This window comes from Odocoileus virginianus, chromosome 29, assembly GCF_023699985.2.
Source record: "Odocoileus virginianus isolate 20LAN1187 ecotype Illinois chromosome 29, Ovbor_1.2, whole genome shotgun sequence".
Lineage (NCBI taxonomy): Eukaryota > Metazoa > Chordata > Mammalia > Artiodactyla > Cervidae > Odocoileus > Odocoileus virginianus.
The window spans coordinates 20,344,689-20,371,906 of NC_069702.1; the positions used below are offsets into that span (position 1 = coordinate 20,344,689).

Below are 27,218 nucleotides of genomic sequence, written 5' to 3' on the forward strand. Positions count from 1 at the left end.
CATACAGAGATCTCAGGGGAGGAAGGGAAGGCTGTAGGGGGGTTAATGAGCTACTTAATCAGGAAGGTGGCCGCAGAGCTTGATCTTGAGGGGTGGATAACACTTTTATTACCATGGAACTGAGATTAAGAAAGTCTATGGGTAGCATGAAGGGGAGTCAGCAGATGAGAAACCAGGGGAGCAGGAAGGATCAGAGTGTTCAGTGAGCATCCAGTGTCTTTGTAAGATGTTTGGAAGGAGATGAGGACCATCCTTCAAAAAGTTATTGATGATGCTCTTAAAGAAACTTGAAGATGTTTTAAAACGGAATTTCTAACAATAATTGGGTTTTTCTTTTATTTTAACAGATTATATCGCACCTTCAAGGACAATAAGTATGTATACATGCTTCTGGAGGCCTGCTTAGGTGGGGAGCTGTGGAGTATATTAAGAGACAGGTAATGAAAAAGAATTATATGCAATAACTTTTGTCTGCCTGGCCTAAAGGATGCTGTATTCATGACCATTTAAAGAGACATGAAGAAAGTCATTAAGAAATGAGTCTAAGGGACTTCCTTGGCTCTCCAGTGGTTAAGACTTTGCCTTCCAAGGCAGGGGGCACAGGTTCAATCCCTGGTTGTGAAACTAAGATCCCAGATGCCTCATGGCCAAAAAAAAAAAAAAAAAACCAAAGTGTGAAACAGAAGCAATATTGTAACAGATTCAATAAAGACTTTAAAAAATGGTCCATACAAAGAGTCTTAAAAAATGTCTTAAAAAAGAGAAATGAATCTAAGAACAAATTGATAAAAGGTAGTAATAGTGATATTTTATGAGCTAACATAGTAATCATGTAATAGGCCCCCGGTACCAGTAGTCACTGTCATTCTCGTATTAGAGATTAAAGAAGCCCAGGCTTAGAGTGTCAACCATCCATATCACATGGTTAATATGAGGCAGAGTATACATCCAGATGTTACTGACTCTGAATCTTGAGAAGGGAGATGACGATAGGGGTGGGGAGTGGTGAACTTGGGGCTGAAAAGCAGAGTGACATGTCTGCAAAGATTCAGCTTCACAAAAGGAGTGATTTCCACACAATCAAAATCGTAGGTGTTCACTGAGCTCCACCTACATACAAGGCTTCCTAGTTGACGGTATGGGAGTTTTCTAAACAATCTACACTTTTCTAACCTAAAACCACATTACATTTTCCTCCAGTGAGTTTGGGTTATATTTTGGGAGATAATGTAATGTACAATTTTAAAGCATTTCATTATTTAACGTGAAAAATAAATATGGTGAAGAAGTTGGCAATTCATAACTAAATGTCCAATAAGTGTTGTGGGCACTGAGCTCAGAATAGAGGAGAGGAAAAAAAAAAAAAAGAATAGAGGAGAGAGAAAAATATGATGGTTGTGAAAGGCCTTGAGCTAAACCCTAAAGACAAAATTTGGAAAGACAGTGAGAAAGAGAACTGATTTAAGAATCAGGAAAGTTGGAGTAGGATTAGGTCTTTTACTTGCTGAGTGAGAGCAAAGTTTGAATAGAAAACAGGGCAACAGAAGAGGGTAGCTTTGCATTAAGTTGTTGAGGTTAACACCAGGTCAGACATTTAGGCAGCGTTCCCTGGGCCAATGGTTCTCAACCTGGGCTTCACATCACAATCTCATGGGAGCTCTAACAAAGTAAAAATGCTGTGCCCTGATGCCAAAGACTTTTATTTGGTTCACCTGCGTTAGGGCCAGAAAATGATTTTTAGCTGCCTTTCAGGCAATTCTAAGGTGCATTCATGGTTTAAAATTACATATCTAAGTCATAACAGACTTTTGAGCATCCAAGCAGAGATTTATCTGTTGTACTAGGAACATATTGATGGATGGATCAGAATGAGGTAAGCCTGGATGGGTTGAGGAGACTTGCATGATACCTACAGAAGCATCTGTCTTTAAAAAGTCTTGTTTTCTTATCCTTTCCATTTTGTTTGTTCAGATGTGATTACCAGAAACAATTGTTTGAATGTAGTAGACACTTTAATCTTAGTAAATTTTAGTAAAGTGGTTCTTGTTGGCATCAAGTATTCACTTAAATTTCTTTATGATCTGATTCATTGGCCCTATGAAGTACTTCTTAGTGCTAATGCCTTATAAAACATTTATATTGCATAAATATATATGATATGAAATATATGAAATATGATGTGACAAATATAAATATGATATCATATTTCATATGACATGTGAAATAAATATGATAATTGACACCTAGAATCTGCAACAAGGATGTCTAGAGTATTAAAAAGGAAAATGGTTTCATTACAGAGGCAGCTTTGATGAACCCACCTCCAAGTTCTGTGTTGCTTGTGTGACAGAAGCATTCGATTACCTGCATCGACTAGGTATTATCTACAGAGACCTGAAGCCAGAAAACTTAATTCTAGATGCTGAGGGCTATCTTAAATTGGTAAGACAAATTCTTATCCTTTGAGATATTTCTCAACATAAAGTTGTGCTGTAGCTGCAATTCTCTCTTTTTTCAAACTTTTATTTTAAATTAAAAAAATGTTTATGTTTAATTGGTGGATAATTGTTTACAATGTTTCGCTGGTTTCTGCCATACAGCAACGTGAATCAGTCCTAAGTACACATACATCCCTCCGTCTGGAGTCACTCTCCCACTCCGCCCCCTGTGCCCCAGCCGTTCCCACTGCTCTGAGTTGACACAGGGCATCAGGCTAAGTTACCTGTGTTATACACCAGCTTCCCACTAGCCCTCTGCTTAGCACATTACCATGTGTATGTTTCAAATGCTAGTTTCTCAGTTTGTCCCACCCTTTTCTTCCCCCCTCCTGTGTCCACCAGTTGGCTCCCTATTCCTGCATCGCAGATAGGTGCATCAGTACCATTTTTGCAAAGCAATTATTTTTTAATTTTGATTCACTTGTTATTTTTACTTTGCAAGACATGACCTTTTAAATCAGCATACTTAACACAGGGAGCGATGTTACAAGTACATTCTTTCTAGCTTAGGAATTGAATGTTTCAAACCGCACCCCCCCCCCCCACTAGGATTCAGATAATAGAATTGTTTTAAAATTGGATTTTGTTAGCATATTAATGTTAGCATAAAATGTTACCATTTTAATGTTTGTTAGCATTCTTAATTTTTTATTGGGATATAGTTGATTTACAATGTTGCATTAATTTCTGCTGTACAGTCAAGTGAGTCAGTTATACACACACATATATCTACTCTTTTTAGATTTTGTTCTTGTATAAGTCATTACAGGGTATTGAATAAAGTTCCCTGTGCTATTCAGTAGGTTCTTATTAGTTACCTATTCCACATATAGTAGTTGGTATGGGCTTCCCTGGTGGCTGAGACAGTAAAGAATCCACCTGCAATGTAGGAGACCTGAGTTCCATCCCTGGGTCAGTATTCTTGCCTGGAGAATTCCATGGACAAACATGACTGAGCAGCTAAAGCTTTCACTTTTTTTTTTTTTTATCTGTCAATCCCAGTCTCCCATTTTATCCCTTCCCTGCTTCCTGCCCTGGTAATCATGTTTGTTTTCTACATCTTTGACTAAGCTTCTGTTTTGTAAGTAGGTTTATTTGTACTGTTTCTTTAGAGTCAACATACAAGCAACATAATGTGATGTTTGTCTTTCTCTGACTTACTTCACTCAGCATGACAATCACTAGGTTCATCCACATCACTGCCAATGGCTTTATTTTGTTCTTTTATATGGCAAAGTTATATTCCATCGTATGCATCTACCACACCTTCTTTATTCATTCCTCTGTTGATGGCCATTTAGGTTGCTTCCATGTCCTGAATACTGTCAATACCACTGCAATGAACATTGGGGTACATGTATCTTTTTGAATTATGGTTTTCTTCAGATATATGCCCAGGAGTGGGATTGTTTGATCATATAATAGGTCTGTTTCAGTTTTTTAAGGAATCTTCATACTGTTCTCCATAGTGGCTGTACCAATATACTCTCCCACCGATAGTGTAAGAGGGTTCCCTTTTCTCCACACCCTCTCCAGCATTTATTGTTTGTAGATTTTTTTTTGACGGTGACCATTCTGACCAGTGTGAGATGATACTTCATTACAGTGTGATTTGCATTTCTCTAATGATTAGTGGTGTTGCGCATCTTTTCATGTGCCTCTTGGCCATCTGTATGTCATTAGCATTTTTATATAATGATTTTAAATAGGTTTTAATATATTTCTGCTACATAGAGGGATTGCCTGTGAGGAATAAGAAAAGAAGATAGTATGGCTTCTGTCCCAAGATTGCTACTGTCTGAAGAAGGATAAAAGATACACATATGAATGTTGGTAGTTTAAAAATATATTTTTAAATGATTCTGAGGTCAAGCAGGGTTGAGAATCAGAACACACGGTCTGATTCTATAGGTCCCTTGGGTATAGAGACTTTCCTTGTTATGCATCTATGTAATGGATACAATGCCTGACATGAAGTCCCTTGCATGTCACAAGACAGAAAAAAGTGCTGCCATTCATGTAAACTGCTTTAGGTACAAAACTATAAGAGAACTGCTTGCTCAGTAGCTTAGCCATGTCTGGCTCTTTGCAACCCCAGGAACTGTAGCCCACCAGGTTCTTCTGTCCATGGGAATTTTTTAGGCAAGAATACTGAAGTGGGTAGCCATTTCCTCTTCCAGATAACAGAACTGGATGATCATACCTGAGGAGAAAACAGGCATTTTGAACCTCAGCAGGGAACCCCATTAGGAGGGGGAACCCAGGCTGATTTTAACTGGGTCCATCTTGTCAGGAGCTCAAGGACATTAAACCATGCCTGAACATAACATTTACAAAGATTTTAAAGATATTACAAAGATATTAAAAGTTTTTCATATCAGAACATTAGTAATAGTTACCACTTAATGTATAAAGCTACTGTGCTGAACATTTTGCCGTTAATATGTTTAACAATTGATGAGATAGGTTTTATCATCCACATGTTAGAGTGTGCAGTTTAGCCTTAGGAATTAAATTTATTATGTGTAGTTGCTAAGTGATTTCTCTCCATAGGAAAGGAGTAAAGTAAGTTTTTTCCTGTGAAATCTGGCTAATTTCCAAGAAATGTTTTCCGTTCAAGCTTTACTTTATCTATGAAAGATAGCTTTGAGAACTGGTGAGGTACTAACTCAAGGCCTTGATCACTTGTCTTCTTCACAATTCCTTCATTGGCTATGCCTCTTACAACTCTTTAGAGAAGCCTTTTGGAATATTCTAGAAGTAAAATCATCATGAGGGATGCAGATTATCCATTAAATTCACTCTTTTTTAATAGCTGTTTTTAAGAAATCGGGTATCATATTCTGCCTTTGTAGGTATAGAGGTCTATAAGCATCTCTTCTGTAGCCTTGTAATCCATCCAGCTAACTCATTTGCCAACCAGCCAAATGAAGAGTAATAACTAAAGCTTTTAGAGATTAAAAAGTAAGTGTTGAATATTTCCATTTCTACCTATATATCAAGCTAGATATAATATGCTGAAATTCTCTTACTACAAAAAGTCTCAAGACTGGAAGAAACATGAAAAGCAGTATTATATGTGTGGCTGAGTTTATAAGACAACATTTGGATTCCCCTGAGGTCGAGAACCAAGCTTGGGCAGTAGTGAAGGGTGGAACTCAAACACTGAACCTCCTGTTTTGTGGTCACCCAGCAGTCCTAGGTGGCCTAGAGAGGTTTTATTTTAGTTGCTGTACCCCCTGGGAACAGGAGACCAAGTTTTGGACCTGGTCAATGTGGGAAGTTGAATCAGAGAACATTGTCCAGAGCCAGGGATCATACAGATTGTGCTCTCAGAGAAACAGAAAGTAGAGGGGAAATCAAATTTCTAAAGGCAGAGTACATGCAAGAAGACATGCTTTTCTCATTATTGGGCTTTTGGTAGAGGAACCAAAGAGTCTCCTCTAAGAATACTTGGCCATAGGCTGGCTTTCATGGAGTTTTGGGTGCCCAGTCTTTCAGGATGTAAATGCCCAAGCAAAAATTTAAATGAAAAGGGAGCCATATTGGTAACATGACCAAGTTTCCAGGAATCAAAGTATATTCTCTCTGGAAGAATGTTCTCTCAATTTAAGATACAGAGAATTCCCAGAGATGAACTTCCAGGGAATAAAAACTCATGCCAATAAAATAAAATAAAAATATGTGTGAGGCAATAAGGTGCCAGGAGCATTATTTTGCAGGAATGTAAGAGTCTGATAAATTGAAGTAATCAGATACAAAATGTAAAACAAATGTGTCTAAGTCTTTTAAAAGTAAGAGAGGAACTAACAAATGAGTAAGGAACAGAACCTCTCAAAAAAGATCTAATGTGTTTAGAAAAAAAATAGCAAATAAAACTTCTATTAAGAAATTCAGAATATCATAATTGAAATTAAATATTAAATGGAATTTTCATTAATGGTGGAATAGCTTGCATTGGACTAATCTCACTGAGGTTAATTATGATACATGTATAAAAGTGTGTGAAAACATTAGAGACCAACAAAAAATAGACATTCAAACTTTGGAAAAAAGGAACAACACTGGGTAAAATCCACATTAATACAGCTGTTCATTTCAAAGCACTCCTTGTTGTATAAGATATGGAGGATAAACCTTTAGTTAACATTGTATCTATCAGTGAAATATTGAATATTTTCTATTTAGATTGTAAACAAAACAAGATTATTTTCTTTCACCAGTTTTTTCAGCATTGTAACAGATCTTAGCAAAATAAATGAAACACAAAAAAGAAGTGAGAGGCCAAAAATTAGGAAGGAAGAAACTACCTGTCTTTATTTGAAGACAACATGATTGTTTATGTAGAAAAGCATGAAGAATCTACCAACAAATTCTGGAAAGGAAAAATAAATTAAGCAGGATTATAGGTACAAAGTCAATATACAAAAAAATTATTAAATAATTTTTATCTGCTAGCAGTAAATATTCAAGAATGAAATTAAAATGCCATTTGTAATATCAAAAATTATTGAATATATTTAATGTGTAAGACCCCTACATTGAAAAATACAAAATTTTGTTGACAGAAAACTAGCTAATGGTAAAATACACTATGTTCATAAATTATCTAACTCCATAGTTGATAAGATGTTCGGTCTCCTCCAATTGATCTACATATTTAAGGCCATTGCAATAAAAAGTGGAACAGCCATTTTTAGAAACAGAGATATTTATTCTAAAATTTACAAAAAAATGCAATTTAGGAAAGTCAATAACCACTTTGAGAAAAGAAGAATAGAAGAGGAATTTATAATAACTGATGATATTATAAAGCTCACTATAAAGCTGTAGTAGTCAAGGCAGTATGATAGCAGTGTAGGGACAAATGGCTTGATCTAACAGAATAAAGTCCAGAAATAGACATATATAGTTAAATGATTTTTGGAAAAGAATGAAAGGCTAGTTTTCTCAACAAGTATTGCAGAAACAGTTGGATATACATGGCAACAGAAAAGGAACATGACTTTCACTTTACATTATATAAAAAAAATTAAATCAAGCTAGATCATGGACCCATAAAGCTTCCAGAAGCAAATGTAACCATAAGGTGATATCTTTACAACATGGAATAGTTAGAGATTTCTTAGAACACAAATAGCATAGAGTGGGTGCAAGGTCATGGTGTTGGCTGATCTGATATGTGGTCAAGGCCAACTTCCTGGCTTATAGACAACTGTCCTCTCTCTTCTTTGCATGGAGGAGAGGAAGAGAGAGAGAGAATGCTTTCTTCTGTCTCTTCTTACAGAGCTACTAGGTCATGAGGTGAAACCCTCATGACCTAATTAGCTCCCAAGGGCTTTACCCTCAGATACTATCACACTGAGGATTAGGGTTTCAACATAAATATTTGGGGAGATGGGGCACAATCATGTAGTCCTTAATAATTAGGCTTCATCAAAATTAAAACATTCTCAACATCAAAATACATTGTTAAGAAAATGAATAGTCATACCACAAACTGGTTGAAAATACTTGCAATGTATCATTACATGACAACGGACTTGTATCCGGAAATATATAAAAAACTCGATAATAAAAGACAATCCAATTTGTAAAAAATGATCAAAGATCTTGAAAAATTATAAAGGAAGACATAAGAATGGTCAATAAGTAATATCAATAGTCATTAAGAAAAGCAAATTAAAACTATAAGGATGTGCCATTTCATACCCACTAGAATACCTATAATTTTAAAGATTGACAATACTAAGTGTTGGTGAGGAAAGTTTCCTAAATTTCTAGTAGGAAAACAAAATTAGAAAACTAAAGAATAGTTTGTCAGTTTCTCATCGAGTCAAACATACACCTATTCTATGACAAGAAATTCTATTCCTTGGAAGAAATTTCACTCCTTGGTATTTAGCCAAAAAAATTGAAATAATGTTTCAAAAATTTTGGACAAGAATCTTCATAACAGCTTTTTCCTGAAAGTCCCAAATCAGAAAGAGCCACGATAATCATCACCAATTGAATGTATAAATGTAGAGTAGTGCATTCATTAACCGAACTCTTCTCAATAGTATAAAGCAGTGAATTAGTATGGACTTCCCTTGTGGCTCGACTTCCCTGGTGGCTGAGATGGTAAAGCGTCTGCCTACAATGCAGGAGACCTGGGTTCAATCCACGGGTTGGGAAGAACTCCTGGAGAAGGAAATAGCAACCCACTCCAGTACTCTTGCCTGGAGAATCCCATGGACGGCGGAGCCTGGTAGGCTACAGTCCATGGGGTTGCAAAGAGTCAGACATGATTGAGTGACTTCACTTTCTTTCACTTGCATTTTCCCTTGTGGCTCAGAAAGCTGGGTTCTATCCCTGGGTTGGGAAGATCCCCTGGAGAAGGGAAAAGCTACCCACTCCACTATTCTGGCCTGGAGAATTCCATGGACTGCATAGTCCATGAGGTCGCAAAGAGTTGGACACGACTGAGTGACTTTCACTTTCAACTTTTCAACAATGAATTAGTATAGGTAACAACATGAATAAATTTTTAAAATCATGTTGAGCAAAAAGAAGACAGATACAGAAGACTAGCCTCTACTAGCCTCTTTATGATTGTATTTATTGAAGTTGTAGAATATATGGTAGAAATTAATACAATGGTAGCCTCTGGGAGGATCATTTGACTGCAGAAGGGCAGGAGGGAACTTTCTGAGATAATGGGAATGTCTGTCTCTTGACTATATGGTGGTTGTGGTTATAAGACTATAATCTGCATCAAAATTCAATGAATTGTACTCCCCAAATTTGTACATTTTATTGCCTATAAATTATACATCAATTTAAAAAATGGAAAGGTTAAATAGTAGATGATTCACAAGTAAAGAGAAAAATCAGTGAATTGAAAGATAAAATTTCAGAATAAAGCATGCTGCTGCTGCTGCTAAGTCACTTCAGTCGTGTCCGACTCTGTGCGACCCCATAGATGGCAGCCCACCAGGCTCCCCCATCCCTGGGATTCTCCAGGCAAGAACACTGGAGTGGGTTGCCATTTCCTTCTCCAAGAATAAAGCATAAAGGCTCAAAAAGATGGGAAATAACAGAAATGAAGAGACTTGGAGAATAGATTGAGAAGTTCTTAAAATGTTCAATTGGAGTCCAAGATAAAAATATAGAGAATGAGAGAAAAGTACTTAAAGAAATAATGGCTGAGAATTTTCCAGAAATTATTTAAAATAAAAATGACCATTCAGGTAAAAGAAGTCCAACAAATCCCAATGGAGACAAATTGTATTTATTGTAGATTCTGCTTTTGCATAACAGATCACTCCAAAATTTAATGGCTTAAAACAACAAGAATCCTGGTTGAACTCTCACAGTTTCTTCAGATCAGGAGTTTGGGAGTGGTTCAACTGGATGGTTCTGACTTAGGGTCTCTTAGGAAGTTTCTGTCTGTGGCTGGGGCCACAGTCACCTGGAGGCTTGACTCAGGCTAGAGGATCCGCATTCAAGGTAACTCACTCCTCTGGCTGGCAAACTAGTGTTGCCTGTTAGTTGGGGACCTTGGTTCTTTTCCATATGAATCTTTATCTTTCTGGATTGAACGTCCTCGAGGCATTGGTTCTGGCTTTCCCCAGGATGAGTCATTTGAGAGACCTAAGAATAGCTACACTGCCTTCCAAGACTTAGAGTCAACACTGGCACTTCCCTCTGTCTTCTGTTGGCCACATGGGGCCAGCCTGATTCACTGTGAGAAAGGTCAGCTCTGAATACCAGGAGAAGGGGATCATTGAGGCTATCTTGGATGTTGACTATTATAATATGGTGCAGAACCAAAACTAAGAGAAAGTTTTAAAAGCTATCAAAGAGAAATAACAGTTTGCACATAAAGGAGTAAAAATTATACTTTCAGTTGACATCTCAACAGCAACCATAGCAACCAGAATGCAATGGAATAATATCTTAAAATTTTGAGAGAAAATAACCAACAAACTTGACTTACAAATCCAGAGAAATTATCTTTCAAGAGGGGTGAAATAAAAATAAAAATCTTTTTAAACAAAGATAAAGAGTGTTAACCACCTACAGCCAAAGCATGTGCTTAAGGGAGATGGAAAATCCCTGATGAAAGGTTTGAGATGTAGTAGGGTGTGGTAACTATAGAAAAATGGTAAACATGTGATTATATTTTTCCAAATTATGCTATAATGTATTATCACTACAATGTAGTATTTAAAGTGAGAAAATGCTAAATAACTGAAAAATAGCAGCCTGTAAACTGAGAGTAGGTGTAATTGGAATCAAAGTGGAAGAAGATGTCAATCATTTTAAAAGAATGCAACAAAGGAGAACAGGAAGCCTAGAAAAAAAATCAAAGAGAAGACACAATCTGAAAGGAGAAAGAAATCTAATGTATGTAAATAGACTTCACTGTTTAGATAAAAACCAAATACTGCCACATAGATTTCAAAAATAAAAATCAGCTACATGAGGTTTATAAGAGACAGACCAGAACATGACAGACCAGATAGGTTGAAATGAAAAGGATAGAAAAGAATATGTCTGGGAAATATTCAACAAATTGAAAAGCTGGTTTCATTATGCTGGTATCAGGGAAGAAGTGTTTCTAGAGATAGAGAGGGTTACCATGTGATGATTAAGGGTTCATTTTACCATGATGATGTAAAAATCCCGATCTTTCAATTACCTATGAAAATGCTTCAAAAGTAAGCAGCTGAATTTGACAGAACTCGTAAGGAGAAATGAACAACTGTAGGAAAATATGACTATACCTCTCACAGAAATTGAAAGAACATTCAGACTGAAAATCACTAAAACTTTAGAAGATGTGTACAACATGATTAATCAACTTGATATAATTGATTTGTAGAATATTGTTCCCAATATTTAGAGGATGCCATTTACCACGTTTGATCATACACTGGGTCATCAAGCAAGTTTCAGCAAATAAAAAAAAAAAAAATAGAAATTGGGCTGGCAGTACTTCTTCTGCTAAAAGGTTCGTGAGGGGGTTGCAGTAGAGATGAGGGCAGTACAGTCTAGTGGTCTAGTGCCCAGCATATCAGGAATGCACATCTGGGTGGACACTGGGCAGCCCAGACTTAGACATTAATGAACTTGAAGATGAAAGACTCCTTTAAGGATGACCTTGGCCTTATTCTTCAAATTTTAATAAGTGGCATTTTCATCTCCTCATTTCTTAGCAGTATCAGTGAGAGGTCAGATATCTAAGGACTGTAGTAAAGAAAGGCTTCCCCCCATCCCCAGCAAAGACTAACCAGCTAAAGCCTGGAAGAAAGACCTAAGTAGGAAAATGGTCTGGTTTCTCAAAGTGTCTCTCTAGAGACTACAGAGGCTTGCTCTTTGGTTTTAATTACAGAGAATGTGTTTGTATGAGGAATGAAGACTTTACTCTTCTTCCCTGATTCATGATTGAGAGTGCTACCCTGGTTCATTCCCACCAGGAGCCCATGTGGTCCAATCTGTCTCCATCGGGAAAAATACTAGGTGGAGATTAAGGATTAGCAGATACTACTAATGGACCAAGGAGATTCTTACATCACTAACTCTTATCTGTCCATCCAATATTTTCCTAAATTTTTCTTTCAAGGCCAAGGGAGAGCCCTTGAAGGCAATCATGATCGAGTCCTCCTTCTGGTTATCATGAATGATTCAGAGGTGATACTAAGATGTGGGACAGTATTTAAAGAATTAAAAAATGACCTTGTTCTCAACCCAAGCAGAATTTATACAGTAGCTAGCCATCTGCAGGAGAAACTTTGTTGTAATACAGTAAATCTCAGGTGTCCTTCATCAGTAAATGTTCTGTGTGATTATGCTGTTTAACTCATTTGAGTAATACACCTCATGTGAACACAGAATACCTTAATCTTATTTCTGTTGAGTATTGTATAAGAAAACACATTAAATGTTGACATTATTACCTATTTATTTATGATCTTTCTGCCCCTCTTCCCTGATTGCCTCATAATGGCAGACTGTGATGCAGTATTTACTGCTAGACTTAGTACACTGCTTAGCATAGAAGAATGAATGAAAGGCCCATGAGGCAGTTTGCTCTTCACTCCCAAAATAAGAACATAAAGGTTTTGTTTGGTGACATCAAAGTATGTAATATAAAAATCAATAACAAAATTTAAAAATCAGGAAGAAACCACTAAAAAAATTCATCTTATTGGAATTTTAAGGATATTTCAAAATAATTCAAGGATCAGTAGAGAGATTTTAACAAGATTATAGAACCAAGTTGCACAATAGAGAATACTCCATATCAACACGTATGTGTTGCACCTAAATGATAATGGGAATAATGTTTATAACTTTTCATGTTTCAAGTAGGAAATAAAGAAGGCTAAAAATGAACTAAATATGCATTCAACTTAAGAAGATGGAAAAGGGGGGAAAAAAGAAAAGAGAAGGAAAAATAAAGAAAGTGAATTAATTAAACATAAAATAAAAGGATACAGAACCAAAATGTTTTGGAAAGACTAATAAAACTAACTGTGAAAATACTGAACAAATGAAAAAGAGAAGTATTACAGATAAATGCTGTTATGAGTGACCATGACTATAGTTATAGCAGAGGTTTACATGGATTAGAAGTTACCTGAGCAACTCTGTTACTATATATAATACAGTGTAAGTGTGTGTATGTGTGTGTGTTAAGTTACTTCAGTCGTGGCTGACTCTTTGTGACCACATGGACTTTGTACCCACCGGGTTCATTTGCCCATGGGATTCTCCAGGCATGAATACTGGAGTGGGTTGCCATGCCTTCCTCCAGGGAATCTTATCAACCCAGGGATCAAACCAGGATCTCTTTTGTCTTCTGCATTGGTAAAGAGTTCTTTACCACTAGCGCACCTGGGAAACCCTAATATAGTACACAGTGTATGTAAATGGTTGGGGCCTGTGAGAGTTCTCGTCCTGGTTTGCAGATGGCCATCTTCTCTGTGTCTTCACGTGGCGGAGAGAGGGATCGATCATCTTTCTTGTGTTTTTTTTTCCTAAGGGCACAAATCCCATCCATGAGGGCCTCACCCTTATGACCTGATTACTCCTAAAGACCCCTTCTCCAGATATCATCACAGTGAGGACTAGAGTTTCAAGAGGAATTTTAGAGAGACACAAACATTCAGTCCATAACACGTGAGATCTAGAAATTTACTTCAAGGATTTTCAATATGAATCTTATGCAGATTCTTTAGAAAACAGTGAAAGATAATTTCCATCTTATTCTATAAAGCTAGTCTAAACTTGATTCTTCAAACAAAATGCCTAAGGAAGGCAAATTAATGTCCAATCTCACTCATGAATTTAATGGAAAACTTATAAGCAAAATATTAGCAAACTGAATACTACAATTAATACAAATCATAACTAAGCCTGGCTATATCTCAGGAAAGCAAGCATTGCTTTTAACATTAAAAATTTAATCTGACCAAGTCACCACTTAATAGATTAAAAAAGAAAAACAATTATGTATAATAATTACCTCAATAGCTACAGAGACAACTTTGATATTTCTACATTCAGTCATGATAAATTCTCTTAGCAAACTAGGAAAAGAAATAAATTTTGTTAATCCAATGAAAGATAGCTAACAAAAATTTATAGTAACCATAATGATGAAACATTTGAAGTTATGCTTTTACAAGTCAGTGGTATAAGTACTTCTGCTCAGTATTTTACCAGAGGTTCTACCCAGTGCAGTCAGACATAGATAAAATTAAAAGAAAGATCAGAACATAAACAATAAAACCTATTTTCCCATGTGACATGATTAACTGTAGAAATCCAGAATCTAACAGTAAATTATCAGAATTTAGCAGAAAGTTCAATATGGTTGCTAAATGTAGATTAATAAAGCAAGAACTCAGTGTATTTTTAAATACCAGAAGCATACTTGATAAATAGGAATGCAAATGCCATTTACAAAAAGCATAAATATATATATATATTTATTTGTATCATATAAATAAACTATCTAGGAATAAATCTGGCAAAATGTATAGAAGCTTATACAAAGTCGTAGAAAGATACTAGAAGACCTAAAATAATAGGTTTATTCTCTCTTCTTTTGGACACAGAGCTAGAGAGCATCCTCCCCCACCCACCGCCTTTTGTATGGCTCGTTGTGGTGGTGTTTCATAGTTCTCTCTCATGAAATGTGAGCTGACCTGCTGGGCACCACCTTCAGACCTGGGCTGATGGTGTGTGGTGCAGCTGACTTCTATTCAGTCTTTCTGGCTTGTGACCGATGAACACAGCCGACTGGAGGCTGGCAGAGCCCTCAGATGGAAGGAGTCTGTGTCCCTGAACCACTGCTTGGAGATTTCCCTACTGCTCAGGAAAACCCATTATGTGAGGAAGACGGAAATTAATGTAGAGTTTAAGGATTATACTTTCTTGATGTTTGTTGCTGTGGCTAGCATTACCCTCACTCACTCAGAAAGACGCACTAAGTTTAAAAATAGGAGGAATCAACATTCTAAAGGCATCGATAGTTTCCAAAAGGATCTGCAGATTGGATCCACTTCCAGTGGAATTCCAGGAGAGCTTTCCCTGAAGCTTGGCAAAAGCTGATTCTTGAGTTTATATAGACTGCCCAAGGGCCAAGAACATCGAAGACATTTCTGAGGGCAGATGAGAACATGGGGGAGGGGAACTCTCTTTGATATCAGAACAAATTATATGCTCTAGCTGAAATTAGCAGGGCAGTGATGCAAGTTAAAACCACAATATAATATGGTCTATAAACCACTAGGCCATTCAGGTATGACCTAAATCAATCCCTTATGATTATACAGTAGATGTGAGAAATAGATTTAAGGGACTAGATCTGATAGACAGAGTACCTGATGAACTATGGATGGAGGTTCGTGACATTGTATAGGAGACAGGGATCAAGACCATCCCCAAGAAAAAGAAATGCAAAAAAGCAAAATGGCTCTCTGAGGAGGCCTTACAAATAGCTGTGAAAAGAAGAGAAACAAAAAGCAAAGGAGAAAAGGAAAGATATACCCATTTGAATGCAGAGTTCCAAAGAATAGCAAGGAGAGATAAGAAAGCCTTCCCCAGTGATCAGTGCAAAGAAATAGAGGAAAACAATAAAATGGGAAAGACTAGAGATCTCATCCAGAAAATTAGAGCTACCAAGGGAACATTTCAAGCAAAGATGGACTCAATAAAGGACGGAAATGGTATGGACCTAATAAAAGCAGAAGATATTAAGAAGAGGTGGCAAGAATACACAAAAGAACTGTACAAAAATGATCTTTATGACCCAGATAATCACGATGATGTGATCACTCACCTAGAGCCAGACATCCTGGAATGTGAAGTCAAGTGGGCCTTAGAAAGCATCACTACAAACAAAGCTAGTGGAGGTGATGGAATTCCAGGTGAGCTATTTCAAATCCTGAAAGATGATGCTGTGAAAGTGCTGCACTCAGTATGTCAACAAATTTGGAAAAGTCAGCAGTGGCCACAGGACTGGAAAAGGTCAGTTTTCATTCCAATCCCTAAGAAAGGCAATGCTCAAAGAATGCACAATTGCATTCACCTCACACGCTAGTAAAGTAATGCTCAAAGTTCTACATTCAAGCTGGTTTTAGAAAAGACAGAGGAACCAGAGATCAAATTGTAAACATCTGCTAAATCATCTAAAAAGCAAGAGAGTTCCAGAAAAACATCTATTTCTGCTTTATTGACTATGCCAAAGCCTTTGACTGTGTGGATCACAATAAACTGTGGAAAATTCTAAAAGAGATGAGAAATGCCAGACCACCTGACCTACCTCTTCAGAAATCTGTATGCAGGTCAGGAAGCAACAGTTAGAACTGGACATGGAACAGCAGACTGGTTCCAAATAGGAAAAGGAATATGCCAGGGCTGTATATTGTCACCCTGCTTATTTAACTTCTATGCAGAGTACATCATGAGAACCGCTGGGCTGGAAGAAGCACAAGCTTGAATCAAGATTGCCAGGAGAAATATCAATAACCTCAGATATGCAGATGACACCACCATTATGACAGAAAGTGAAGAAGAACTAAAGAGCCTCTTGATGAAAGTGAAAGAGGAGAGTGAAAAAGTTGGCTTAAAACTCAACATTCAGAAAACTAAGATCATGGCATCTGGTCCCATCACTTCATGGCAAATAGATGGGGAAACAGTGGAAACAGTGGCTGACTTTGTTTTTCTGGGCTCCAAAATCACTGCAGATGGTGACTGCAGCCATGAAATGAAAAGATGCTTACTCCTTGGAAGGAAAGTTATGACCAACCTAGATAGCATATTAAAAAGCAGAGACATTACTTTGCCAACAAAGGTCTGTTTAGTCAAGGCTATGGTTTTTCCAGTAGTCATGTATGGATGTGAGAGTTGGACTATAAAGAAAGCTGAGCGCCATAGAATTGATGCTTTTGAACTGTGGTGTTGAAGACTCTTGAGAGTCCCCTGGACTGCAAGGAGATCCAACCAGTCCATCCTAAAGGAGATCAGTCCTGGGTGTTCATTGGAAGGACTGATGTTGAAGCTGAAACTCCAGTACTTTGGCCACCTGATGCAAAGAGCTGACTCTTTGGAAAAGACCCTGATGCTGGGAAAGATTGAAAGCGGGAGGAGAAGGGGACGACAGAGGATGAGATGGTTGGATGGTATTACCGACTCAATGAACTTGAGTTTGGATAAACTCCGGGAGTTGGTGATGGACAGGGAGGCCTGGCGTGCTGCGGTTCATGATGTCACAAAGAGTTGGACATGACTGAGTGGCTGAACTGACTGATATAATACTTAGTAGCTTATTTGCTTATGTCCGACTCTTTGCGACCCCATGGGACAATAGCCTGCCAGGCTCCTCTGTCCATGGGTATTCTCCAGGCAAGACTACTGGAGTGGGTTGCCATGACCTCTGCCAGGGGATCTTCCCAACCCAGGGGTTGAATCCAGGTCTTCCACATTGTAGGCAGATTCTTTACCATCTGAATCACCAAAAAAGCTTATCAGTTCAGTTCAGTTCAGTTCAGTCGCTCAGTAGTGTCTGACTCTTTGCGACCCCATGAATTGCAGCATGCCAGGCCTCCCTGTCCATCACCAACTCCCGGAGTTGACTCAAACTCATGCCCATCGAGCAGAAAAGCTTATAGGTGGCTTTAAAGAAAATATTTAAATAAAAGTTGATGTCACTAAAGCATGGTGAGGATATAGGGCAGTACGAACGCTTAAACATTACTGCTGATGAAGGAGTTGCTTATATAGTACCTAAGGAAATTAACTTGAAAATGTGTAGTGAAGTTGAACATAGCATATCATTGACCCAGAAGGTCTACCTTACACATGTCCAGTAAGCAAGATGGGAAATTATGCTAATAGAAACTTTTCTTTGTGATAACACACTAATAGATATAAGACAAGTTTCCATCTATGGCATCATGATGGGAAATCATTTTTCAAGAAAATTTAGAGCATTTAATAGCATATTCTTTTAATGGTGTATGATACGCAGTATAAACATACTCCCATATGGGCTCAATTCAAAAATACAGTTTTAAGTGAAAAAAAGGCAGTTTGTTCAAGAATTGATAAGATTTATCTAAAAATTTTTTAAATTATAACTATATATCATTCTCCAGTATTTTAGCCTGGAGAATCCCATGAACAGAGGAGCCTAGTGAGCTACAGTCCATGGGGTTGCAAAGAGTTGGACATGACTGAAGCAGCTTATAGAAGTATAGACTGGATCATGTAAGGATAATTAGATATGTGGGAAAATTAGAAGTGAAGGCAAGCAAATGATAAACACAAAAATCAGGGTAATGGTGACCTCTTGGCAAGGGGTAGGAGGACAGTGTGATAGGAGAACAGTGTGGCTATTCTGGTGATGGACACAGGGGCGTTTTTATTTTCATGCATTAAAAACTTGCATATATGCCACATTATTTTATATGTGTCAAGTATTTCCTAACTTGAAAACTAAAAGTAATCATTGACTCTCACTGTGTACTTTTTGCCAGACTGTTATTAGCTGTACTTATTAAGTGACAGTGAAGCTTATCCCACCAATGTGCTTAACATATGTTATTCCTTTTCCCTTAAAAATCTACTTACTCATGAATTTACATATAATGGAAAGGTTACTTTGGACCCTGATTACAGTCTCATCTCAAGTTTCCATAACCTGCCTAGTCTTTCATTTTGTCATCTTTAACATCAGCATATAGTCACTAATTCATTTTTGGTGAAGGTTATGCAAATACATCATATTGAAACATGTTAAGGGTTATTGCTCCATTCAGCTTCTTTCACCAAATACATGTTGAACATCTGTTGTGCTATAGATGCCGTAAGGGGTAAAAAAATTATTAGGATGCGATGACTCTCCCCAAGGAGCTAGATTATTCCCAGGCAACTAGAAGATGGTGCTGAAGGGGAGGTCATTGTGGAACAGAATCTGTTAAAGACCTGCATAAGAGAAAGGAATTGGTTTTGTAAATTCAAGGAAGGTTTCAAAGAGGCAGCATCATGTGAGATGAACCTCCAGTGATTTTATTTTTATTTGGCTGAGTCAGGTCTTAGTTGTGACACAGGGGATCTTAGTTGCATCATGTAGGATCATTCATTGCGGCCCACGGACCCTCTAGTTGTGGCATGCAGGCTCCAGAGCACTGGGGCTAGTTGCTTCGAGGCATGGGGGCTCTTAGTTCCTTGACTAGGGATTGAACCTGCATCCCCTGCATTGCAAGGTAGATTCTTAATCACTGGACCACCAAGGAAGTCTGCAGTTTGATTTTTTTGTTTGCTCTCATGTATGCAAAGCACCCCATTATCCTTTCCTTTCTACTTTTGACTAAGCACTCTTAAGTCTTTCAGGGGAGTCATCAGAGCTCCAGAAAGAATGGGATGTTGCTGTGAAAGACTCCTGCATCCCATACTTTTGCCTCTCTAACCCACTGTTGCCTCAGTGGAAGCCGTCCACTCTTGTCCATTTCAGTGGATGGACCTTAGTATCACAAGAACACGAAATCCTCTTTGGTTATTGGTGGACAGAATAAACAGATTCCATTTTACCCTTGTCTAGACTTGGGCAAAAAAAGTGCCCTGAAAATGCCACATAAATATTTTTTTTGGAATGTTGTGTCCCATGAATCATCTGGCTTAATTAGACTGGTCATTTTGTATCCTTCTTTTTATGTGACCAAGAGAACCAATATCTGACAAATTTTCTGTCCCGGAGAGAAACTTCTGGGAAAAAGCTAGCACTTACTGGATACCAGTAAGCTCCAACATGCCACAGTGCTAATTTTTTTCTTTCTGAATGAATCAATCATTGCTGTGAGTATAGAAACATCCTAGAAACTTCTGGTTTGTTAAAATCTTCAGAGGCAGTGTTTTTAAGCTTTCATTGTAATGTTAAGTTGCCTTTCATAATGAGAATTTAATAGTGACAAGGGAAAACCTGAGTGTAGCTTCTCCAGAGATTCTTCTTAAAAGCTCAGTTCTGGTAGGAAAAAAAAGATTTTTTAAAAAGAGGCGATCTCTCTTTTCTTTTCTTCTAGAATGATCCTTTTGAAACATTAGTCATGTCATGCACACCTCTTCTCTTAATCCTCCAATGGCCTCCTAGAAAAAAAGTCTGAAGTTCTCTCTGTGGTTTACTGGGCCACTCCACAATTTCGCCCTCACCTCCTGCCTCTTTTCCTCACACACTATGGCCCAGCCACAGTGGCCTTCTTGCCAATCCTTGATCTTCACCACGCATGTTCCCGAAGGCTAGGGCCTTGGTGCTAGCTCTTTATCTGTCAGGATCACTCTTGCTCAGATTTTTTACAGAGCTCTCATTTTTATTTCTTCTGCTCAAATGCATAAATGCTTCCTGCCCAGAGACGCTTTTCCGATCACCCTGTTTAGAGCGTAATTCATATTGATCTCAGTACCTGTTTGTATGTTTCTCCATGGCATATGTCACTATCTGGTAATATTATGTATGCTATTATATATTGTCAAAATTTTAAGTGAAGTATAGTTGATTTACAATGCTGTGTTAGTTTTAGGCGTACAGCAGAGTCATTTTGGTTTTTTCAGATTCTTTTCCCTTGTAGGTTATTATAAAATGTTCAGGAGAGTCCCCTGTGCCACACAGCAGGGAACTTACAGGGAACTTGTAGGGAACAGTAAGTAGGTCCTTATTGGTTATATGATAATATATTTTCATTTATGTTTTCTTCCTTTCTCTTAAATGTAAACTCTAGGAAGATTGGGGACTTTGTCTGTACCCTAGTGTTTGGTACATAGTGGTTTTCAATAAATATTCCTTGAATAAAGGAAAGAACTTACATTTCTGTTGCCTAGAAGAGAAAGGGTTAAAGGAAAGTTTGAGGCTTTGTGATGGTATCCATGCTGGTTCAAGACAGAGGTAGTGTGGATTTTTATAGAAAATACACAAAGCTTCATATCAGAAGATCTGGGAACTTCTGTTTGGCACCTTGCTTCAGAAAGGTCTGAGTGTCGATTTTCTCCAACCAGATGGTTTAGACTAAAGCTGATAAGATCAAAGGAGATAGAGAAAGTGGGAAATTTTCATAAATCTTAAATTTTAATGTAATTACTGCCATCTCTTTCAGTCAGTATGTAAGTACAAAAGCAAAACCAGATACTCAAATTAAAATGTATCACTTTTAAAAATGTATCTTCAGTATTTAATGAACTTTCAGTCATCATTAAAAGGAAAACTTACTTGCAATTTAAAAATGAGTTGAAAGGCTGTTATAAAACAATAAAATATAATATTTCCATATGCACTCATGAAAATGCAAGTTATAAGCATTGTTTTCTTGCCTCCTAAATTTGTCTTTAAAAAATTAGCTAGGATTTTCACACTGGTTCTTCCTCTCAGGAGTAAGTAGATATGCTAGTCTCAGCAAGTTGCAAATTTTAATTTCATAATATTCCCAGCCATCTCTTAGGTATAATCATTGTGAGTCCTTTTGGGTAGATGAAAGAAAACAGTTAAAACCTGCTTCAAATTAGGTTGTTTAAATTCCCTCTTTCTCATAAGGAAATATAAGGAAAAATTTCTAATACATAACAAAAAGCATTAGTAAAAAGATCAATTTCTAAGAGATTTTAAAAAGTAAGACAAATATTTTAAATATTAATACTTGAATAAGGAAATGAGGGCTGGATTTTATAGTTGACTGATTCATGTTTTTTTTTAGATGAGGGCCTATTTTGATGTTAACCTGATTTATTTAATTTTTTTCATCAAGATTACTGCCATATTATTGAGATAGTCCATGTGTAATGAAGCTATGAAAATGTGCATGTTGAAGCCCAGGTATAATTTGTGTGTGTTTACTCGGAGGAGGTGGAGGGTGGTTTTACTAAAATAATGTCTGTATGTATTTGGAGATGAAAGGTACACGCAAAGTCACCCCTGTGGAAGGAAACCAACTGTTTGTTTTGCAGGGCAGGACTTCAGTCATATACACAGCCTCGATTCAAAGAGTGGGTCTTCTGTGCTCCAGTCTTATTTCCAGTCCCTATTCTGTGCACAGAATTTCTTGAATAGAGTCTCAGAGAAGTCGAGGGACCTATTCTGAAAAGACAGATGAGGGCATTGCCCATACATCACCCTGAGAGAGTTCCCAACCCTCGGTCAGCACTGAGCTCAGATGTCATCTCCTAATGGCATCTTCCCTAGCCATCTTCTCCCCGATGTTCCAGAAGTCCATGTCTTTGGGCTGTCTGAGTTTATACTTTGCATCATCTTCTGTATCATGTCTCACGTGGCATTTTATTAATCATGTCTGTTTAAGCAATCCCAGTACTCCGAAGTTCTTTTAGTCCACTTTGTATCTATAGCACGGAGCTCGGCCGATGAAGTGCTGACTGTATTTTTTCAGAATAAATAAGTTAATCCAAGTGCTACCCATCACCCACCACCCTGAGAGGGACTGAGGGTGTCAGAGTCCAGCCAAAGTTGAGCTGGGATGATCCTGGCTTTTACTTCCAACTCCCAACATTTAGAAGGTGCAGGCATTGTTCACAAAGGTTTTTCAAGACTGTCTAGAATTTTAAGCCCCTTTTCCCCTCAACAATGGTTCCTTTTCCAAATCCTCAATTTCCTCTTATGATATGAAGTGCAAAAGGGTCAGTCCCTTCCCCCTTCTCTTCTTTTCCTAATGAATACCACTATTGATATTGAAAATCACTGGTCTGCTTGCCCTGAACTTCACCTTGGTTGCAAGGATCTCCCCTTCCTAAAGGGCTTCCTGGGAGGCACTAGTGGTAAAGCCACCTGCCAATATAGGAGCCGCAAGGGACGCAGGTTCCATCTATGGGTTGGGAAGATCCCCTGGAGAAGGAAATGGCAACCCACTTCAGTATTCTTGCCTGAGAAATCCCGTGGACAGAGGAGCTTGGCGGGCTACATACAATCCTTGGGGTCTCAAGGAGTTGGACACGATTGAGTAAGCGCAGCACACAGCCCCTTCCTAAACCAACCCTCTAGTCCTCGAGGAGTGCTGGGTGGAGAGGTGTGTGCGGGGGACGCTCTCGAGTGTAATGAGGTCTACCCTGACCCTGAATGAGAGGGTCAGTGTGTGTGTGTGTGTGTGTGTGTGTGTGTGTGTGTGGTGTGAAGGGGAGGGTGGACGCAAAGAAAGAAGACTGAAGAAGTGAAGGTGAAAGTTGCTCAGTTGTGTCCAACTCTTTGCAACCCCATGGACTATACAGTCCATGGAATTCTCCAGGCCAGAATACTGGAGTGGGTAGCCTTTCCCTTCTCCAGGGGATCTTTCCATCCCAGGGATTGAACCCAGGTCTCCCACATTACAGGCGGATTCTTTACCAGCTGAGCTATCAGGGAAGCCCTTAAGAAGTTAAAGGGAGCCTTAAAGAAGAATGTGAGTTTTACAATCTCTGAAGATTTCTTTGATCTTCTTTTCCAGGTTGACTTTGGATTTGCTAAGAAAATAGGATCTGGACAGAAAACATGGACGTTCTGTGGAACTCCAGAGTACGTAGCTCCGGAAGTCATTCTCAACAAAGGACATGACTTCAGTGTGGATTTTTGGTCCCTGGGAATTCTAGTATATGAGCTCCTAACGGGCAAGTAAGTACCTTCAAGTTGTGTTCAACCTCTTCTTCAGAGAACTGCAAAAATAACTTACTCATGATAATATATACATATTATATATTAATTATATATATTGATATAATATATAATATATTAAAATATATTCTATTATATAAATATATATATAATAGATATATAAAAGAATTTAACATTTTGGAGGTGTTTTTGATTAGGCATGATGCCTTTTCCTCTTCACGTTGTGTCCTATGTAGCATGCTTTCTAGGTTATAAAATGGTGAAAATATTCAGGAAAGTACAGCAAAGGAGTACAAAACTGCTATAGTTTACCTGGAGGGAATTCCCAGGCGGCGCTTGTGGTAAAGAACCCCCCTGCCAATCCTGGTGACAAAGAGACAGAGGTTTGATCCTTGGATTGAAAGGATCCCCTGGAAGAGGGCATGGCAACCCACTCCAGTATTCTTGCCTGGAGAATCCCATGGACGACAGAGCCTGGGAGGTTACAATCTGTAGGGTCGCAAAGAGCAGGACACAACCGAAACGACTTAGCACTCACGCATGCGCCTAGAGGGGCGAGGCCTGTTGTTATAGATACTATATTAAGTATAATTAATACTTAACTATATACTTTTATATTAAGTATAATTAATACTTCACTATAACTTCACTATATTAAGTGAAGGTTTTGGGACTCCATCATCAAAATAAGAAAGAGAATTGAAGTTGTGGGCTGTTATTATTTCCTCATATATTTTTTCAGTTGAGAAAATAGCAGATGTATTTCCATTAAATCCATTGATCAATTAAATTTAGCCATATTCTTCCCATCTTCCCAATAAATCATTAACCAGAAATGCTAAGAGAAGGAAGCATTGCTGGATTTAAATTTTAATCCCCTTGTCAACTGCTTTCTAGAGGTGCTAATGAACAGAGGCAAGACACAGCAGGAGTTTTACAAGTTAAAATTGGATTGTCATTCCTGAAGTGATAAAAAGCTATATATTAATGAGTTCAGGCTCCCAAATAGTCATGCCTGCATACACACACTTATACACATATGTGCACAAACACATACTACCTCACATTTGTAAAGCCTTTGAAAGCTTACAAAGCACTTACATCTGTTTTATCTAGTTTTGTTTTCACAAACTTATGTGGAAGTTAAAGCAGGAATTTTTGTTATCTTAAGGTTTAAATTTGTATTATGATTATTTTATGATTTAAATGTTATGGATTAGAAGACTAGGTCAGAGATCTACTCACTAAGACCAGGGATTTAATCTCAGGTCCTCTGACTCCAAATGAGACACATTTTTTATTAAACACATGTGCCTTATACAAATGAGATTTTAGTATAATGCATGGATGTACCCACAGCACTCAGGTCCGTTTTCTACCTCCATTTATCATTAACTGATTTGGTCATCCTTTTAAGCCTTTACAACCAAATATCCTCAGCCTTGATTTCAGGGAGGATTTGCATATGGAACAGCATAAGAAATGCTGGAATGAGCCCAGTTCCGGGGATTCGAGGCTCAACACATGCTTTACCAAAGGAGAGTTTCCTGGAATCTTCTTGAACTTTATATACTGCAGATTTCAGTATTGGATTATGTGTGGCTCTGTTCTTTATCCTTGTCCGCATGAAAGATTATTTTATATTATCTGTAATATCAAATATTTTCAAATATTCATTGCCTGAGATTTTGAAGGGAAGAAGAGAAAGGTGTCCTGGTAGTCAATTCAGAGAGAAAATTGCTTAAGGTCTCAGGACACAAGGCTTTCTATCTCAAGAATTGGTTTTCTTGTCTCTGGAAAGTAAGTCAGCTGCATTTCTAACAGATAGATGACGGCTCTTGTAGGTACCTGGAGAATATACATTTCAGTCTTCATCAGCTGGAATACATTGTTACAAGAAGTGTGGAAATAAAGTGAGGGAATAAGAAAAGGGGAATGATTCTCAATAATTTGGAATTGCCAAAATGGTCTTGAGTTGTCCTGAAGAAGTTGAGAGTGGGGAATGGGTGGGAAGGAGATTCAAGAGGGAGGGGGATGTAAGTATACTTACAGCTGATTCAAGTTGTTCTACAACTTGTACAACCAACACCACATTATAAAGCAAGTATCCTCCAATTAAAAATAAAATAAAATATGAAAAACAAGTTGAGAAATCATTTTTATAAAGCTTTTCTGGGATAGGGTATGGGGACAGTTCATTTTAAATGCCCTAAAATCAGGAGGTAAATGAAGATAAGAAAAGGACTGAAAAACCAAACCAAAACAATACACAACCTACTTGTAAATATATAAGTAAGTTGAAGATGTTAGAGCAATGTTTTTTTGTTTCCTACATCTTTTTATTTATGAGTGAAGCATAGATTATTGATAAGTCAGTGCACCAAACTTGTTTCAAGTGTATTACAAAGAGTGGGAGCTCTCAGTATCCTACCGTCTCAGGCGTGACTAAAATATGGCAGAGTTGTTTGTGAAAATCATCTTTAATTTTCAAAAATTAAATGACACAACAGCGTAGGTAGGAAAGTGTTTTTAAAAGCAGAGTCTGTGCATTAACATGTTACCCAAATTTAGTGGTTCATTCCCAATGCTTTCTTTTTTAAAAATTAATTAATTTATTATAATTAGAGACTAATTACTTTACAGTATTGTAGTGTTTTTTTGCCGTACATCGACATGAATCAGACACGGGTGTACATGTGTCCCCTCATGTCGAACCCCTGCCCACCTCCCTCCCCATCCCATCCCTTTGAGTTGTCCCAATGCACCAGCTTTGAATGCCCTGTTTCATGCATTGAACTTAGACTGGTCATCTGTTTCACACACATACATGTTTCAATGCTGTTCTTTCAAATGATCCCACCCTTACCTTCTCCCACAGAGTCCAAAAGTCTGTTCTTTATATCTGTGTCTCTTTTGCTGTCTCGCATACAAGGTCATCATTACTATCTTTCTAAATTCCACATATATACACTAATATACTGTATTGGTGTTTTTCTTTCAGACTTACTTCACTCTGTATAATAGGCTCCAGTTTCATTCACTTCATTAGAACTGGCTCGAATGCATTTTTAATAGCTGAATAATATTCCATTGTGTATATGTACCACAACTGTCTTATCCATTCGCCTGCTGATGGACATCTAGGTTGCTTCCATCTCCTAGCTATTGTAAACTTTCTTATTCATTGTTGCAACAGTTGCCCTGAAATACTCTCTTTTCTGTCCCCAGTGTCTGTTGCTGGATTCTTCTTGTCATCCTGACCTCAGGTCACTTCAGTCCTTGACCTGTTTCCTACCTATTCACTCCTTGGGTGATAATATCAAGTCCCCTGGCCATAAATGCTTTCTAAGGACTCCTTAGAAGCACACCCCCAGCCCTAGTCTCGTCCCTGAATGCCAGACTCCTAAGTTCAACTGTTTGCTTAGCATCTCTGTTTGGATGTTCAAGACATAACTCTTGATTCTCTTCTTCATAACCTGCTCTGCATCCTGGACTCCCAGCCCACTCCAGTCTTAGTAAAAATAGCTCAGTTCCATAGATCAAAACGCTTTGTGCTTAGTCGCTCAGTCACTCAGTTGTGTCTG

At 37.8% G+C, this 27,218-nt stretch overlaps 1 protein-coding gene and 1 non-coding gene across 3 annotated transcripts in view; both read left to right on the forward strand.

The window, feature by feature from the left end:
* The window catches only part of PRKG2 (protein kinase cGMP-dependent 2), a 111,975-nt gene that overhangs the window by 69,788 nt on the left and 14,969 nt on the right, over positions 1-27,218 (forward strand). For both annotated transcript variants that reach the window (XM_070458247.1, XM_020904328.2), the window contains 3 exons: positions 348-437; positions 2,301-2,442; positions 23,471-23,634. In XM_070458247.1, the coding sequence (XP_070314348.1) occupies positions 348-437; positions 2,301-2,442; positions 23,471-23,634 (396 nt within the window). The remainder of the gene's footprint in view (positions 1-347; positions 438-2,300; positions 2,443-23,470; positions 23,635-27,218) is intronic.
* Positions 8,604-8,675, forward strand: TRNAC-ACA (transfer RNA cysteine (anticodon ACA)). The gene has a single exon. It is a non-coding gene; the product is annotated as a tRNA-Cys (tRNA).